This window comes from Somniosus microcephalus, unplaced genomic scaffold (genome assembly GCF_052327205.1).
Source record: "Somniosus microcephalus isolate GS21.2 unplaced genomic scaffold, FLI_Smic_1.0 scaffold74, whole genome shotgun sequence".
Taxonomy (NCBI): domain Eukaryota; kingdom Metazoa; phylum Chordata; class Chondrichthyes; order Squaliformes; family Somniosidae; genus Somniosus; species Somniosus microcephalus.
The window spans coordinates 773,686-789,691 of NW_028225261.1; the positions used below are offsets into that span (position 1 = coordinate 773,686).

The following is a 16,006-nucleotide window of genomic DNA, read 5'->3' on the forward strand; positions in this document are numbered from 1 at the left end:
TGATGGGACAGTGTAGAGGGAGCTTTACTCTGTATCTAACCCGTGCTGCACCTGCTTTGGGAGTGTTTGATGGGATAGTGCAGAGGGAGCTTTACTCTGTATCTAACCCCGTGCTGTACCTGCCCTGAGAGTGTTTGATGGGACAGTGTAGAGGGAGCTTTACTCTGTATCTAACCCCGTGCTGTACCTGCCCTGGGAGTGTTTGATGGGACAGTGCAGAGGGAGCTTTACTCTGTATCTAACCCGTGCTGTACCTGCCCTGGGAGTGTTTGATGGGACAGTGTGGAGGGAGCTTTACTCTGTATCTAACCCGTGCTGTACCTGCCCTGGGAGTGTTTGATTGGACAGTGTAAAGGGAGCTTTACTCTGTATCTAACCTGTGCTGTACGTGCCCTGGGAGTGTTTGATGGGACAGTGTAGAGGGAGCTTTAGTCTGTATCTAACCCATGCTGTACCTGCCCTGGGAGTGTTTGACGGGACAGTGTAGAGGGAACTTTACTCTGTATCTAACCCGTGCTGTACCTGCCCTGGGAGTGTTTGATGGGACAGTGTAGAGGGAGCTTTACTCTGTATCTAACCCGTGCTGTACCTGCCCTGGGAGTGTTTGATGGGACAGTGTAGTGGGAGCTTTACTCTGTGTCTAACCCGTGCTGTACCTGCCCTGGGAGTGTTTGATGGGACAGTGTAGAGGGAGCTTTACTCTGAGTCTAACCCGTGCTCCACCATTCAATAAGATCATGGCTGATCTGATCTTGTCCTCACCTCCACTTTTCTGCCTGTTACCCATGACCCTCGACCCCCCTGTAGTTCAAACATCTGTCTGTCTCCGCCTTGAATATATTCAGTGACTCCGCCTCCACAGCTCTCTGGGGTAGAGAATTCCAAAGATTCACGACCCTCAGAGAAGAAATTCCTCCTCATCTCCGTCTTAAATGGGCGGCCCCTTATTCTGAAACTATGCCCCCGAGTTCTAGATTCCCCCACGAGGGGAAACATCCTCTCAGCATCCACCCTGTCGAGCCCCCTCAGAATCTTATGTTTCAATAAGATCACCTCTCATTCTTCTAAACTCCAATGAGTATCGGCCCAACCTGCCCAACCTTTCCTCATAAGACAACCCCTTCACCCCAGGAATCAACCTCGTGAACCTTCTCTGAACTGCCTCCAATGCAAGTATATCCCTCCTTAAATAAGGAGACCAAAACTGTCCGCAGTACTCCAGGTGTGGTCTCACCAACGCCCTGTACAGTTGTAGCCGGACTTCCCTACTTTTAATCCCCCTTTGTAATAAAGGCCAACATTCCATTTCCCTTCCTAATTACTTGCTGTACCTGCATGTTAACTGTTTGTGTTTCATGTACGAGGACCCCCAGATCCCTCTGTACCGCAGCGTTCTGTAGTCTCTCTCCATTTAATAACAATTTGCTTTCCTATTTTTCCTACCAAAGTGGAGAACCTCACATTTTCCCACATTATACTCCATCTGCCAATGTTTTGCCCACTCACTTAACCGATCGATATCCCTTTGCAGACTCTGTGTCCTCCTCACAACTTACTTTCCCACCTATCTTTGTATCGTCAGCAAATTTGGCTACAGTACACTCGGTCCCTTCATCCAAGTCATTGATATAGATTGTAAATAGTTGAGGCCCCAGCACTGATCCCTGTGGCACCCCACTAGTTACAGTTTGCCAACCTGAAAATGACCCATTTATCCCGACTCTCTGTTTTCTGTAAGTTATCCAATCCTCTATCTATGCTAATGTATTACCCCCAACCCCGTGAGCTCTTATCTTGTGCAGTAACCTTTTATGTGACACCTTTTTTTTGAGGATGTAACTGGTAAAATAGATAAGGGAGAACCAGTGGATGTGGTGTATTTGGACTTTCAGAAGGCTTTTGATAAGGTCCCGCATAAGAGATTAGCGTGTAAAGTTAAGGCACATGGGATTGGGGGCAAGGTATTGACTTGGATAGAGAACCGGTTAGCAGACAGAAAGCAAAGAGTTGGAATAAGCGGGTCTTTTTCCGAGTGGCAGGCAGTGACTAGTGGGGTATCGCAGGGATTGGTCCTTGGGCCCCAGCTATTCACAATATATATTAATGATCTAGACAAGGGAACTAGATGTAATATCTCCAAGTTTGCAGACAACACAAAGCTGGGTGGGCGTGTGTTCTGTGAGTAGGATGCTGAGAAACTCCAGGATGATTTGGACAGATTGGGTGATTGGGCAAAAGCGTGGCAGATGCAATATAACGTGGATAAATGCGAGGTTATCCACTTTGGTGGCAAAAACAGAAAGGCAGATTATTATCTGAATGGCAATAGATTGGGAGAAGGGGAAGTGCAACGAGACCTGGGTGTCCTTGTGCACCAGTCGCTGAAGGTAAGCATGCAGGTGCAGCAGGCGGTTAAGGCGGCAAATGGCATGTTGGCCTTCATAGCGAGGGGGTTTGAGTACAGGAACAAGGATGTCTTGCTGCAGTTGTACAGGGCCTTGGTGAGACCACACCTTGAGTATTGTGTGCAGTTTTGGTCGCCTTATTTGAGGAAGGATGTTCCCGATGGTTGGGGAGTCCAGAACCAGGGGTCACAGTCTAAGGATAAGGGGTAAGCCATTTAGGACAGAAATGAGGAGGAATTTCTTCACCGAGAGAGCGGTGAACCTGTGGAATTCTCTACCACAGAAGGCAGTGGAGGCCAATTCATTAAATATATTCAAGAAGGACTTGGATATATTTCTTAAGGCTAAAGGGATCAAGGGATATGGGGAGAAGGCAGAGACAGGGTACTGAACTTGGATGATCAGCCATGATCTCATTGAATGGCGGAGCAGGTGCGAGGGGCTGAATGGCCTACTCCTGCTCCTATCTTCTATGTTTCTATGTTTACCTTCTCGAATGCCTTCTGGAAATCCAAATACACCACATCTACTGGTTCCCCTTTATCCACCCTGCTCGTTACATCCTCAAAGAACTCCAGCAAATTTGTCAAACATGATTTCCCTTTCATAAAACCAGGCTGACTCTGCTTGACTATATTATGATTTTCTAAATGCCCTGCTATCACTTCCTTAATGGGACAAGTTCAGAAACAAAAGATGACACGAGATGAAGTGTAAATGGAAATGGCAGCTGCCATGTGTGAGAGAGACAAACAATGAAAGAAAGAGATCGGGGCCGAGGTTATGGTCTGAAATTGTTGAACTCGATGTTGAGTCCAGAAGGCTGTAAAGTGCCTAATCGAAAGATGAGGTGCTGTTCCTCGAGCTTACATTGAGCTTCATTGGAACAGTGTAAGAGGCCGAGGACAGAGAGGTCAGAGTGGGAGTCGAGCGGAGAATTAGTGACAGGCGACCGGAAGCTCGGGGTCACCCTTACCGACTGAACGGAGGTGTTCTGCAAAGCGGTCGCCCAATCTGCATTTGGTCTCCCTAATGTAGAGGAGAATTAAAGTGACAGACTAATCTAATTGAAATTTTTTGATGAAGTAACAGGGAGGATTGATGAAGGGAATGCAATGGATGTTGTCCACATGGATTTTAGGAAGGCATTTGACAAAGTACCACATAGAAGGCTGGTTAACAAAATTGAGGCTCATGGAATATGTGGGTCAGTGGCAGCTTGGATAAGGAATTGGCTTAAGGACAGAAAACAGTGAGTTGTGGTAAATGGCTGTTTTTCAAACTGGAGGATTGTAGACAGTGGTGTTCCCCAAGGGTCAGTGCTGGGGCCACTGCTTTTTTTGATATATATATAAATGACCTGAATATTGGAATACAGAGTAGAATTGCGAAATATGCTGATGACACCAAACTTGGGGGTGTGGCAAACAGTGAGGATGGTACCAGTCGACTGCAACAGGACATAGAAAGGCTAGCAGAATGGGCAGACAAGTGGCAGATGGCATTTAATACAGAGAAGTGTGAGGTGATGCATTTTGGCAGAAGGAACAGGGAGAGGCAATATACACTTAATGGCACAGTTTTACAGAGTGTGCAGGGACAGAGGGACCTGGGAGTTAATGTGCGTAGGCCCCTGAAGGTGGCAGGACATATTGAGAGAGTGGTTAGCAAAGCATATGGGATCTTGGGCTTCATAAATAGAGATATTGAGTACAAAAGTAGTGAAGTTATGCTGAACCTTTATAAAGCGCTGGTTAGGCCACAACTGGAGTATTGCGTCCAGTTCTGGTCACCACACTTTAGGAAGGATGTGAAGGCCCTTGAGAGGGTGCAGAGGAGATTTACCAGAATGGTTCTGGGGATGGGGGATCTTAGCTACAAGGACAGGTTGGAGAAGCTGGATTTGTTTTCATTAGAGCAAAGGAGGTTGAGGGGTGATTTGACAGAGGTGTACAAGATTATGATGGGTTTGGATAGGCTAGACGGGGAAAGGCTGTGCCCACGAGTTGATGGTACAAGGACTAGGGGACACAGATTTATGGTTTTGGGCAAGAGATACAGGGGGGATGTGAGGAAAAACTTTTTTACGCAGCGAGTGGTGAGGACCTGGAACTCACTGCCGACGGAAGTGGTGGATGCGGAGACTGTTTTCAAGGCTGGATAGGCACTTGAGGGAAATAAACTTGCAGGGCTACGGGGATAGAGCGGGGGAATGGGAGTGACTGGATTGCTCTACAGAGAGCTGGCACGGACTCGATGGGCCGAATGGCCTCCTTCTGTGCCGTGATGACTCTATGAGACCGTATAATGAGCAGAGAATACAGTTTACTAAATTGCAAGAAGTACAAGTAAATCGCTGTTTCACCTGGAAGGAGTGTTTGGGGCCCTGGACAGTGGGAAGGGAGGAGGTAAAAGGGCAGGTGTTGCATCTCCTGCGCTTGCACGTGAAGGTGCCGGGCGAAGGGGAAGGGGTGTTGGGGGTGATAGAGGAGTGGACCAGGGTGTCGCGGAGGGAGCGGTCCCTTCGGAATACTGAAAGGGGAGGTGAGGGGAAGATGCGTTTGGTGGTGGGATCACGCTGGAGGTGGCGGAAGATGATCCGTTGAATGTGGAGGCTGGTGGGGTGAAAGGTGAGGACAAGGGGAACCCTATCGTGGTTCTGGGAGGGAGGGGAAGGGGTGAGAGCAGAAGTGAGGGAAATAGAATGGACTACACTACATCTACTGGTTCCCCTTTATCCACCCTGCTCGTTACATCCTCAAAGAACTCTAGTAAATTTGTCAAACACTATTTCCCTTTCATAAAACCATGTTGACTGTTTGATTGTATTATGATTTTCTAAATGTCCTGCTACTACTTCCTGAATCATGGATTCCAGCATCTTCCCAATGACAGATGTTAGGCTAACTGGCCTATAGTTTCCTGCTATCTGTCTCCCTCCTTTCTTGAATATGGGCATTACATTTGCAGTTTTCCAATCTGCTGGAACCTTTCCAGGGTCTAGGGAATTTTGGAAGATTACAACCAATGTATCCACTATCTCTGCAGCCACTTCTTTTAAGACCCCAGGATGCAGGCCATCAGGTCCAGGGGACTTGTCAGCCTGTAGTCCCATTAGTTTGCCTAGTGCTTTTTCTCTAGTGATAGTGAACGTTTTAAGTTCCTCCCTCCCTTTTGCCCCTTGATTTTCCACTATTATTGGGATGCTTTTAAGTGTCTTCTCCCTTGAAGACAGATACAAAATATTTGTTCAAAGTCTCTGCCATTTCCTTGTTTCCCATTATTAATTCCCCACTCTCATCCTCTAAGGGACCAACGTTTACTTTAGCTACTCTCTTCCTTTTTATATACTTGTAGAAGCTCTTACTGTCTGTTTTCATATTTCTTGCTAGTTTACTCTCCTAATTCACCTTCTCTCACTTTTTTTATTTTTTTAGTCATCCTTTCCAAGTTTTTAAAAATCTCCCAATCTACTGGCCCACCACTAATCTTCACAACATTGTACGCCTTTTCGTTCAATTTGATACCCTCCTTAACTTCCTTAGTTCATCCTTCTCAGAGTCTTTCTCACTGGAATATATCTTTGCTGAGAGTTATGAAATATCTCCTTAAAAGTCTGCCACTGCTTATCTACAGTCTTACCTTTTAATCTATTTTCCCAGTCCACTTTACCCAACTCTGTCTTCATACCCTTGTAATTGCCTTTATTTAAGTTTAAGACACTAGTTTCAGACCCAAGTTTCTCACCCTCAAACTGAATGTGAAATTCGATCATGTTATGAGCAGGTTCCCTAGAGGATCCCTTACTATGAGATCATTAATTAATCCTGTCTCATTACACATTACCAGATCTAAAATAGCCTGTTCCCTGGTGGGTTCCACAACATATTGTTCCAAGAATCTGTCCTGAATACATTCTATGAACTCGTCCTCAAGGCTACCTTTGCCAATTTGATTTGTCCAATCTATATGAAGATTAAAATCGCCCACGATTATTGCAGTACCTTTCTTACAAGCCCCCATTATTTCTTGATTTATACTGTGTCCTACAGTGTAGCTACTGTTAGGAGGGCCTACAGACCACTCCCACCAGTGACTTCTTTCCCTTATTATTTCTTATCTCAAACTGATTCTACATCTTGATCTTCCGAGCCCAGATCATTTCTCACCACTGTACTGATCTCATCCTTTATTAACAGAGCTACCCCACCTCCTTTTCCTTTCTGCCTATCCTTCCGAAATGTCAAATACTCCTGAATATTCAGTTCCCAGCCTTGGTCACCTTGTAACCAAGTCTTTGTAATGGCGATCAGATTATAACCATTTATTTCTATTTGTGCCGTCAACTCATCGATCTTGTTACGAATGCTGCGTGCATTCAGATAAAGAGCCTTTAATTTTGTCTTTTTACCATTTTTCCCTACTCTGACCTTATTTGCTGGTACACTCTTATGCTTGTACGCTCTGTCCCTTCCTGTCACACTCTGGTTATCATTACCCCGATCGCTACCCTGCACTATTGCCTTGTCCTTTCTCTTTAAATTACTAAGTTTCCCCTCACCTGAACCCTCCTCCCCAATATTTAGTTTAAAGCCCTATCTACAGCCCTAGTTATTCGATTCGCCAGGACACTGGTCCCCACACGCTTCAAGTGAAGCCCGTCCCAACAGAACAGCTCCCTCTTTCCCCAGTACTGGTGCCAGTGCCCCATGAATGAAACCCATTTCTCCCACACCAATCCTTGAGCCACGCATTCAAATCTCTGATCTTACTGATCCGATGCCAATTTGCTCGTGGCTCACTTTGTAATCCAGAGATTACTTTGTGGTTCTGCTTTTTAATTTAGCCCCGAGCTGCTCGTACTCCCTCAGTAGAACCTCTTTCTTAGCCCTACCTATGTCATTGGTACCTGTGTGGACCACGACAACTGGATCCTTCCCCTCCCACTCCAATTCCTCTCCAGCCCAGAGGAGATGTCCTTAACCCTGGCACCAGGCAGGCAACATAGCCTTCGGGACTCACGCTCTCGGCTACACAGAACAGTATCTATCCCCCTAACTATACTGTCCCCTACCACTACTACATTCCTTTTTACTCCCCCAACTTGAATGGCCCCCTGTACCACGGTGCTGTGGTCAGTTTGCTCATCCTCCCTGCAGTCCCTGCTCTCACCCACCCAGGCTGCAAGAACCTCGTACCTGTTAGACAAGTGCAAGGGCTGATGCTCCTCCAATGCTAACTTCTGGATCCCCACTCCTGCCTCACTCATAGTCACAGCCTCCTGTCCCTGACCACAGACCAAATCTGAAGGATTTAACCTAAGGGGTGTGACTGCCCTCCTGGAACAAAGAGTCCAGGTAACTTTCTCCCTCCCTGATGTATCGCAGTGTCCGAAGCTCGGACTCCAGCTCATCAACTCTGAGCCGAAGTTCCTCGAGCTGCAGACACTTCTAGTCACCACACTTTAGGAAGGATGTGAAGGCCCTTGAGAGGGTGCAGAGGAGATTTACCAGAATGGTTCTGGGGATGGGGGATCTTAGCTACAAGGACAGGTTGGAGAAGCTAGATTTGTTTTCATTAGGGCAAAGGAGGTTGTGGTGTGATTTGACAGAGGTGTACAGGATTATGACCGGTTTGGATAGGCTAGATGGGGAAAGGCTGTTCCCACTAGTTGATGGGACAAGGACTAGGGGACACAGATTTAAGGTCTTGGGCAAGAGATACAGTGGGGACGTGAGGGAAAACTTTTTTACGCAGCCACTAGTGAGGACCTGGAACTCACTGCCGACGGAAGTGGTGGAAGCGGAGACACTCGATGTTTTCAAGGGGAGACTGGATAGGCACTTGAGGGAAATAAACTTGCAGGGCTACGGGGATAGAGCGGGGGAGTGGGACTGACTGGATTGCTCTACAGAGAGCTGGGACGGACTCGATGGGCCAAATGGCCTCCTTCTGTGCCTCTATGACTCTCTGCGGTTGCTGTGGATCACACTGGGGTCCACCAGCTCCCACATGCTACAGCTGCAACACATCACCTGCCCTGCCATCTCTATTGTATTTTATTTAACTAATTAGATTTTCAAGTTATGAAATACCCAACTGTCTATTAATAGTTTTTAAACTAGGTAATAACCTTCTTTAATTTACTACATTTAGTTATATGCTTTAGATCTTTACTGTAACTTAGCCCACAGTCCTAATTAAATTCTGGTTGTTTATTTTTTTTACGTATCAAGCAGCACCTGTTACCCCCACCTCATCGAAATCGCTCACTCACCCAATCTCCGAGTTAAGTACTCTGTAGAAGCAGTACTCCGTAGAACTGGACTCCGTGCTACTCAGCACTGCCCCTCCGACAGTGCATCGCTCCCTCAGTACTGCCCCTCCGACAGTGCGGCGCTCCCTCAGTACTGCCCCTCTGACAGTGCAGCAATCCCTCAGTACTGCCCCTCCGACAGTGCAGCAGACCCTCAGTACAGCGCCTCCGACAGTGCGGCGCTCCTTCAGTACTGCTCCTCCGACAGTGCGGCGCTCCCTCAGTACTGCCCCTCCGACAGTGCGGCGCTCCCTCAGTACTGCCCCTCCGACAGTGCGGCGCTCCCTCAGTACTGCCCCTCCGACAGTGCGGCGCTCCCTCAGTACTGACTCTCCGACAGTGTGGCGCTCCCTCAGTACTGACCCTACGACAGTGCGGCGCTCCCTCAGCACTCACCCTCCGACAGTGCGGCGCTCCCTCAGCACCACACTGGATTGTCAGCCTCGCTTTACATGCTCAAGTCCCTGGAGCGGGATTTGAACCCACAACCTTCTGACTGTGCTATCCACTGAGCCACAGCTGACTCCAGTCTTTTACACAGTTTCATCATAACTTCCTTGCTTTTGCACGCTACGCCTCTCCTAAAGCAGGGGAGTTATGATGAATTGTTAAACAGTTTTTTTTGCAGAGTGACCAAGGCTGTCTGTAGGAAACAATTGTGCATTTGAAAGCAGCTTGTATTGTGAAGCTTGTGCCCCTTTGCCAGGCCCGCTGCCTGCGGCCCCTCTCCCAGATTCCAGCCCCAGCTCTGTGCTGACTGAGCTGCTCTCACCTGGGGACAGCGCGTCACAATCGGCCCCAGCGCTTCTGAGCTGGAGAGGAGGCCCCGCCCCCTTGCCGCGCCGCCATTGGTTGGAGGACCAGGCCGCCCAGTTCAGTCCTCCCAGCTCAGCCCTCGTCCTATTGGTCCGCGCTCCCGTCAGTCAGAATCACATTGCTCCGGCTCACTCCGCCACCCCGCGCGGCTCAATCCGATCCGTTCGGCGTCCGCGGAGGTCCCGCCCGACTCTCAGGTTTGGTTTTTCTCGTATTTTACTTTATAATCTCGCTCTCCGCTCCCCCCTCACCTCGATTTAAATCGATTCCCCAACACTTTACTCCGGCCGCTGATTCCGCCTCTTCCCCGGGCCCGGCCTTCCGTTAGCTCCCCGGAGGCCCCGCGCAGGCGCACTGGCAGCCTCGTGTTGCGCCTGCCCGCGCTGTGATTGGTGCAGGGGAAGGCAAGTGGGCGTGTCCGGCCCCCGGCCCACGTGGGGGAGACAAAGGCTGGCTGGAGCGCATGCGCAGCCCGCCTCGCACCGTTGGAAGCTTTTCAAATATTTTTTTTTGCGAAACAAATTGAAAACACTCATTAATTTCCCCAACCTCCTCCCCTCTAAAGTGCGATTATTATTATTCTTGTTTTTCCTCATTTGTGTGGGGTGTCTTTTTTTTACCTTGCGGTGGCGTGCGCCGATCCAACCGACCCCTGGGTGTTGCGTGCTGGCGTCAGCGCGTAATCGGAGGGGGGTGATTGACGCGAGGCGCCCGCCAATCAGGAGCGCGGAAAACGCTGGGAGGCCCGGTTGGGCTGACGGTCCTCCAACCAATGGCGGCGCGGGAGGGAGGGGGGCGGGACCTCGGTGGGCTGCAGGCCGCTTTCCTGCTTTCATTGTCTGCAGGAGCTGTTAAAGGGAAGGGGAGAAGGAGGTGGAAAAAAACCCAGCTTGTGAGTGTTTATTCCTTTACATTACCTTTATTGCAAGGCTATTCATCAGTTGCATTCATTTAAAAATGTCAACCTTTTCTCTTTTTGACTTTGATCCAGAACAAAGAGCCCTGGTGCTGTGAACATTTTGGTGGGCAGCCACTTTTAAAGGGACAAAGACCAGCATTCTTCCTCCTCCCTCTCTCTCTTGTGAGTATTTGTGGTGGGTGGGGGGGGTGAGTCAAAGGGGACTGCGGCCCCTTTTCAACAAAAAAAATTGCTTGGCCATTTAAAGGGGAATGGGTGCCCCCCCAGGTATTTAAAGCAGCAGTACCTCTCTCTGTATCATGTAAGAGCAGGGAGGTTCTGCTTGAACTGTACAGAAACACCAGTTAGGCCACCGGCTAGAGTGCTGCGTGCAGTTCTGCTCGCCCCATTGCAGGAAAGATGTGACTGCTCGAGATGGGAGATTTACGAGGATGTTGCCAGGACTAGAGAATTTCAGCTACAAGGAAAGATTGAATACATCGAAACATAGAAGATAATCTACATCCTAGGGTACTTAAGGAAGTGGCCCTAGAAATAGTCGATGCATTGCTGGTCATCTTCCAAAATTCGATAGACTCTGGAACAGTACCCATGGATTGGCGGGTAGCTAATGTTACCCCACTGTTCAAAAAAGGTGGTAGAGAGAAAACGGGGAATTCCAGACTGGTAAGCCTGACATTGGTAGTGGGGAAAATGCTAGAGTCCATTATAAAAGACGCAAATAACAGTGACCGGATTGGACAAAGTCAACATGGATTTACAAAAGGTAAATCGTGCTTGACTAATCTGGAATTTTTTGAGGATGTAACTGGTATAATAGATAAGGGAGAACCAGTGGATGTGCTGTATTTGGACTTTCAAAAGGCTTTCCATAAGGTCCCGCATAAGAGATAGAAACATAGAAATATAGAAGATAGGAATAGGAGTAGGCCATTCGGCCCCTCGAGCCTGCTCCACCATTCAATGCGATCATAGCTGATCATCCAAGTTCAGTACCCGGTCCCTGCTTTCTCCCCATACCCCTTGATCCCTTTAGCCTTAACAAATATATCCAACTCATCCTTGAATATATTTAATGAATTGGCCTCCACTGCCTTCTGTGGTAGAGAATTCCACAGGTTCACCACTCTCTGGGTGAAGAAATTCCTCCTAATTTCTGTCCTAAAAGGCCTACCCCTTATCCTCAGACTGTGACCCCTGGTTCTGGATTCCCCGACCATCAGGAACATCCTCCCTGCATCTAATGTATCCAGTCCTGCCAGAATTTTATAAGTTTCAATGAGATCCCCTCTTATTCTTCTAAACTCCAGCGAGTACAAGCCCAATCGACCCAATCTCTCCTCATACATCATTCCTGCCATCCCAGGTATCAGCCTGGTGAATCTTGGCTGGACTCCTTCCATGGCAAGAACATCCTTCCACAGATAAGGCGACCAAAACTGCACACAATACTCAAGGTGTGGTCTCACCAAGGCCCTGTACAACTGCAGCAAGACACCCTTGTTCCTGTACTCAAACCCTCTCGCTACAATGGCCAACATACCATTTGCCTTCTTAACCGCCTGGTTATCTATACTATTTGCTTCAACCACTCCCTGTGGCAGCGAGTTCCACATTCTCACCATTCTCTGGGTAAAGAAGTTTCTTCTGAATTCCCTATGGATTTCTTGGTGACTATCTTATATTGAGGCCTCTAGTTATGCTCTTCCCCACAAGTGGAAACATTCTCTCTGTATCCACTCTGTCAAAGTTTTTCATAATTTTAAAGACCTCTATTAGGTCACCCCTCAGCCTTCTGTTTTCAAGAGAAAAGAGACCCAGCCTGTTCATCCTTTCCTGATATGTATACCCTCGCATTTCTGGTATCATCCTTGTAAATCTTCTCTGCACCCTCTCCAGTGCCTCTATATCCTTTTTATAATATGGCGACCAGAACTGTACGCAGTACTCTAAGTGTGGTCTAACCAAGGTTCGATACAGGTTTAGCATAACTTCACTACTTTTCAATTCTATCCCTCTAGAAATAAACCCTAATGTTTGGTTTGCTTTTTTTATGGCCTTGCTAACCTGTGTCGCAACTTTTAGTGATTTGTGTATTTGTACTCCGAGATCCCTTTGTTCCTCTACCCCACCTAGACTCGCACCCTCCAAGTGATAAGTGACCTCCCCATTCTTCCTACCAAAATGTAATACCTCACATTTATCTGTTCAGCCTTGGTCACTCTGCAAGAACACTGAAATGTTTAATAATGAAATCAGGGAGTCAAAAAGCTCAGGTGAGGCAGTTTAAAAAGACAGTCCCTGACCAGAGATTGCTGGATGCTGACACTCGGTGCTCACAAGGACAGAATGTCCCATTCCCCAGGCACGGACATCCAGCACCTCGATCACAGCAACAATTCACAAAACAACGGCAATATAACTTGGAGCAGAGACGGTTAAGTGGAGCTGTGATCGAGGTGCTCAAAATTATGAGGGGTTTTGATTGAGCAAACAAGGAGAAGCTGTTGTCACTGGCAGGAGGGTCAGTAACGAGAGGACAGATTTCAGATCATTGGCAAAAGAATCTAGAGAGGAAATGAGGAGACTTTTTTTTACACAGCGAATTGTGATGATCTGGAATGCACTGCCTGAATGGGAGGTGGAAGCAGATTCAATAGTAACTGTCAAAAGGGAATTGGATATATACTAAAGGCAGAAATTTGCAGGGCTGTGGGGAAAGAGCAGGGCAGTGGGACTAATTGCATTGCTCTTTCAGAGAGCCGGCACCAGAACGATGGGCCGAAAGGCATCCTACTGTGCTCTATGATTTTATAACATCAGCTTCTCTCTGCTCACTAGTACTGAGAGAACAGAGAACAATCTTTAAATCCAGCCCAGTTATTGGGAGCTCTTAATAATAAGCCCCAGTTGCCTGAATTAACATGGGTCAGTCCTCGATGTGATTAAAGGCATCGGAAACAGTGGAATCGACCCACCGCAGTCACACTGTGGACACTCTGGTGTGTCAGTGGGTGGGATACACCAGGGAATCCCTTTCCACACACTGAGGTTGACTCTAATGATCGGGAGTCCCAGGGTTTCGGATACCAGATAATCAAGCTCACAGGAACACAAATTGTCTCTCCAGGCTTTATTAAGAGCACTGCATAACACAGATCGGGTGATAATTCCCTCAATCTGGAGAATAGAAGTACAGTGGATTCGCGCGCGATCTTCTCGAGTCTGTTCCAACTGACAACGGCTTAAGTGGCCTGTTCTTATACACAAGCTTGGTTACCGCTCAGGAAATGGGATTGTTTGGACCCGTCTGTTGACCGCCTCCTGAACTCCTGCTAATTCAGGGAATTTAGTCCATCTGTGACCAGACTATAACCACAAGCCCGTCTGGTTATCACACCTATACGGTCCGTGAGGTTATTATTAGATTCACACCCAGACGTTGTGCCTTCACTTGTCTGGCACTTCATCCCATAACACGGGTACAGGGGCTCAGTAATGTTTCATTCATCAGAAAAAGACAAAGTGCAACAACATAATGGTCAGCTTAACAGAATCTCATCATATTTATGGGGCTATAAATATAAAAGTCACTAATAAATCCAGGAGGGAATTCAGGAGAAACTTTTTTACCCAGAGAATGGTGAGAATGGGGAACTCGCTACCACAGGGAGTAGTTGAGGTGAACAGCACAGATGGATTTATGGGGAAGCCACACAAGGGAGAAAGGAATGGGAGGAGATGTTGATCGGGTTAATTGAAATAGGGTGGGTGTGGGGCATAAACACTGGCATGGACCAGTTGGGCCGAGTGGCCTGTTTCTGTGCTGTACATTCTATGTAACACCATCTAAGGATAAGGGGTAAGCCATTTAGGACTGAAATGAGGAGGAATTTCTTCACCCAGAGAGTGGTGAACCTGTGGAATTCTCTACCACAGAAGGCAGTAGAGGCCAATTCATTAAATATATTCAAGAAGGAGTTAGATATATTTCTTAAGGCTAAAGGGATCAAGGGATATGGGGAGAAAGCAGGGACAGGGTACTGAATTTGGATGATCAGCCACGATCTCATTGAATGGTGGAGCAGTCTTGAGGGGCCGAATGGCCTACTCCTGCTCCTGTCTTCTATGTTTCTATGAACAGTGAAACAAAGGGAATCATCAGCACAACAATCTTAAAGATTAAACAGCAGTACAAGAATTGATAAAACATTCATCCATTCCATGTTCATGTCACCCCAGCTGTCTGCAGGGCCATGCGCTACAGAACAATGTGAACTCGCTGGTGTTTCCGCAGATTCAAGGACCGAGTGAATCCCTTCCCACACACAGAGCAGGTGAACGGTCTCTCCCCAGTGTGAACTCGCTGGTGTCCGTTCAGATTACTGGAGCTTTTAAAGCTCATCCCACAGACAGAACATGTAAATGGTCTCTGAGCGGAGTGAACTCGCTGGTGTTGCTTCAGATCTTCAGAGGTTTTAAAGCTCATCCCACAGACAGAACATTTAAATAGTCTCTCATCAGTGTGATATCGCTGGTGTTTCAGTAGGTGGGATGACTGAGTGAATCCCTTCCCACACACGGAGCAGGTGCATGGCCTCGCCCCAGTGTGAACTCGCTGGTGTCTCACCAGGCTTGATGACTGAGTGAATCCCTCCCCACACACAGAGCAGGTGAATGGCCTCTCCCCAGTGTGAACTCGCTGGTGTCTCACCAGGCTTGATGACTGAGTGAATCTCTTCCCACACACAGAGCAGGTGAATGGCCTCTCCCCAGTGTGAACTTGCTGGTGTCGCTCAGATTCCTGGAGCTTTTAAAGCTCATCCCACAGACAGAACATGTAAATGACCTCTGATCGGAGTGGACTCGCTGGTGTTGCTTCAGATCCTCAGAGGTTTTAAAGCTCTTCCCACAGGCAGAACAGTTAAATGGTCTCTCGTCAGTGTGAACTCGCTGGTGTCCGCTCAGATTCCTGGAGCTTTTAAAGCTCATCCCACAGACAGAACATGTAAACGGTCTCTCATCAGTGTGAACTTGCTGGTGTGTCAGTAGGTGGGATGACTGAGCGAATCCCTTCCCACACACAGAGCAGGTGAACGGCCTCTTTCCTGCTCTCTCCAGCTGGTGTCCCTTCAGCTCCTGGGACATTTGAAAGCTTTTCCCACAGTCGGACTGTTTCACCGGCCTCTCCCCAGTGTGAATTTGCTGGTGTATCATCGGAGCGGATGACTGAGTGAATCCCTTCCACACACGGGGCCGGTGAACGGCCTCTCCCCAGTGTGTAGCCACTGGTGTCTCTTTGGGTACTTGTAGATTTTGAAGCTCTTCCCACACTCAGAACATTTAAAAGGTCTCTCATCAGTGTGAACTCTCTGGGGTGCCAGCAGATTGGAGGAGCGATTGAATCAGGTCCTGATGAATTGAGCGACTCTGTCTGTTCTTGACGTGATGTTTGGTCTGAGCTTCCTGCCTGTAAATGCTCCACTTCTAAAACCCTGTGAAAGGAGTGTAGATAAAATTCAATACAGAAAAGTGTGAGCTGATACATTT

At 47.8% G+C, this 16,006-nt stretch overlaps 1 protein-coding gene across 1 annotated transcript in view; it reads right to left on the minus strand.

Annotated features, from left to right (window-relative positions):
* Positions 1-15,296, minus strand: part of LOC147083140 (uncharacterized) — a 34,467-nt gene extending 19,171 nt beyond the window's left edge. Inside the window, exons 1-2 of the mRNA XM_085980242.1 lie at positions 15,286-15,296; positions 14,764-15,090 (exon numbers count right to left, since the gene is read on the minus strand). Coding sequence (XP_085836368.1) covers positions 14,764-15,090; positions 15,286-15,296 — 338 coding nt within the window. The remainder of the gene's footprint in view (positions 1-14,763; positions 15,091-15,285) is intronic.
* Positions 15,297-16,006: the final 710 nt, after the last annotated feature.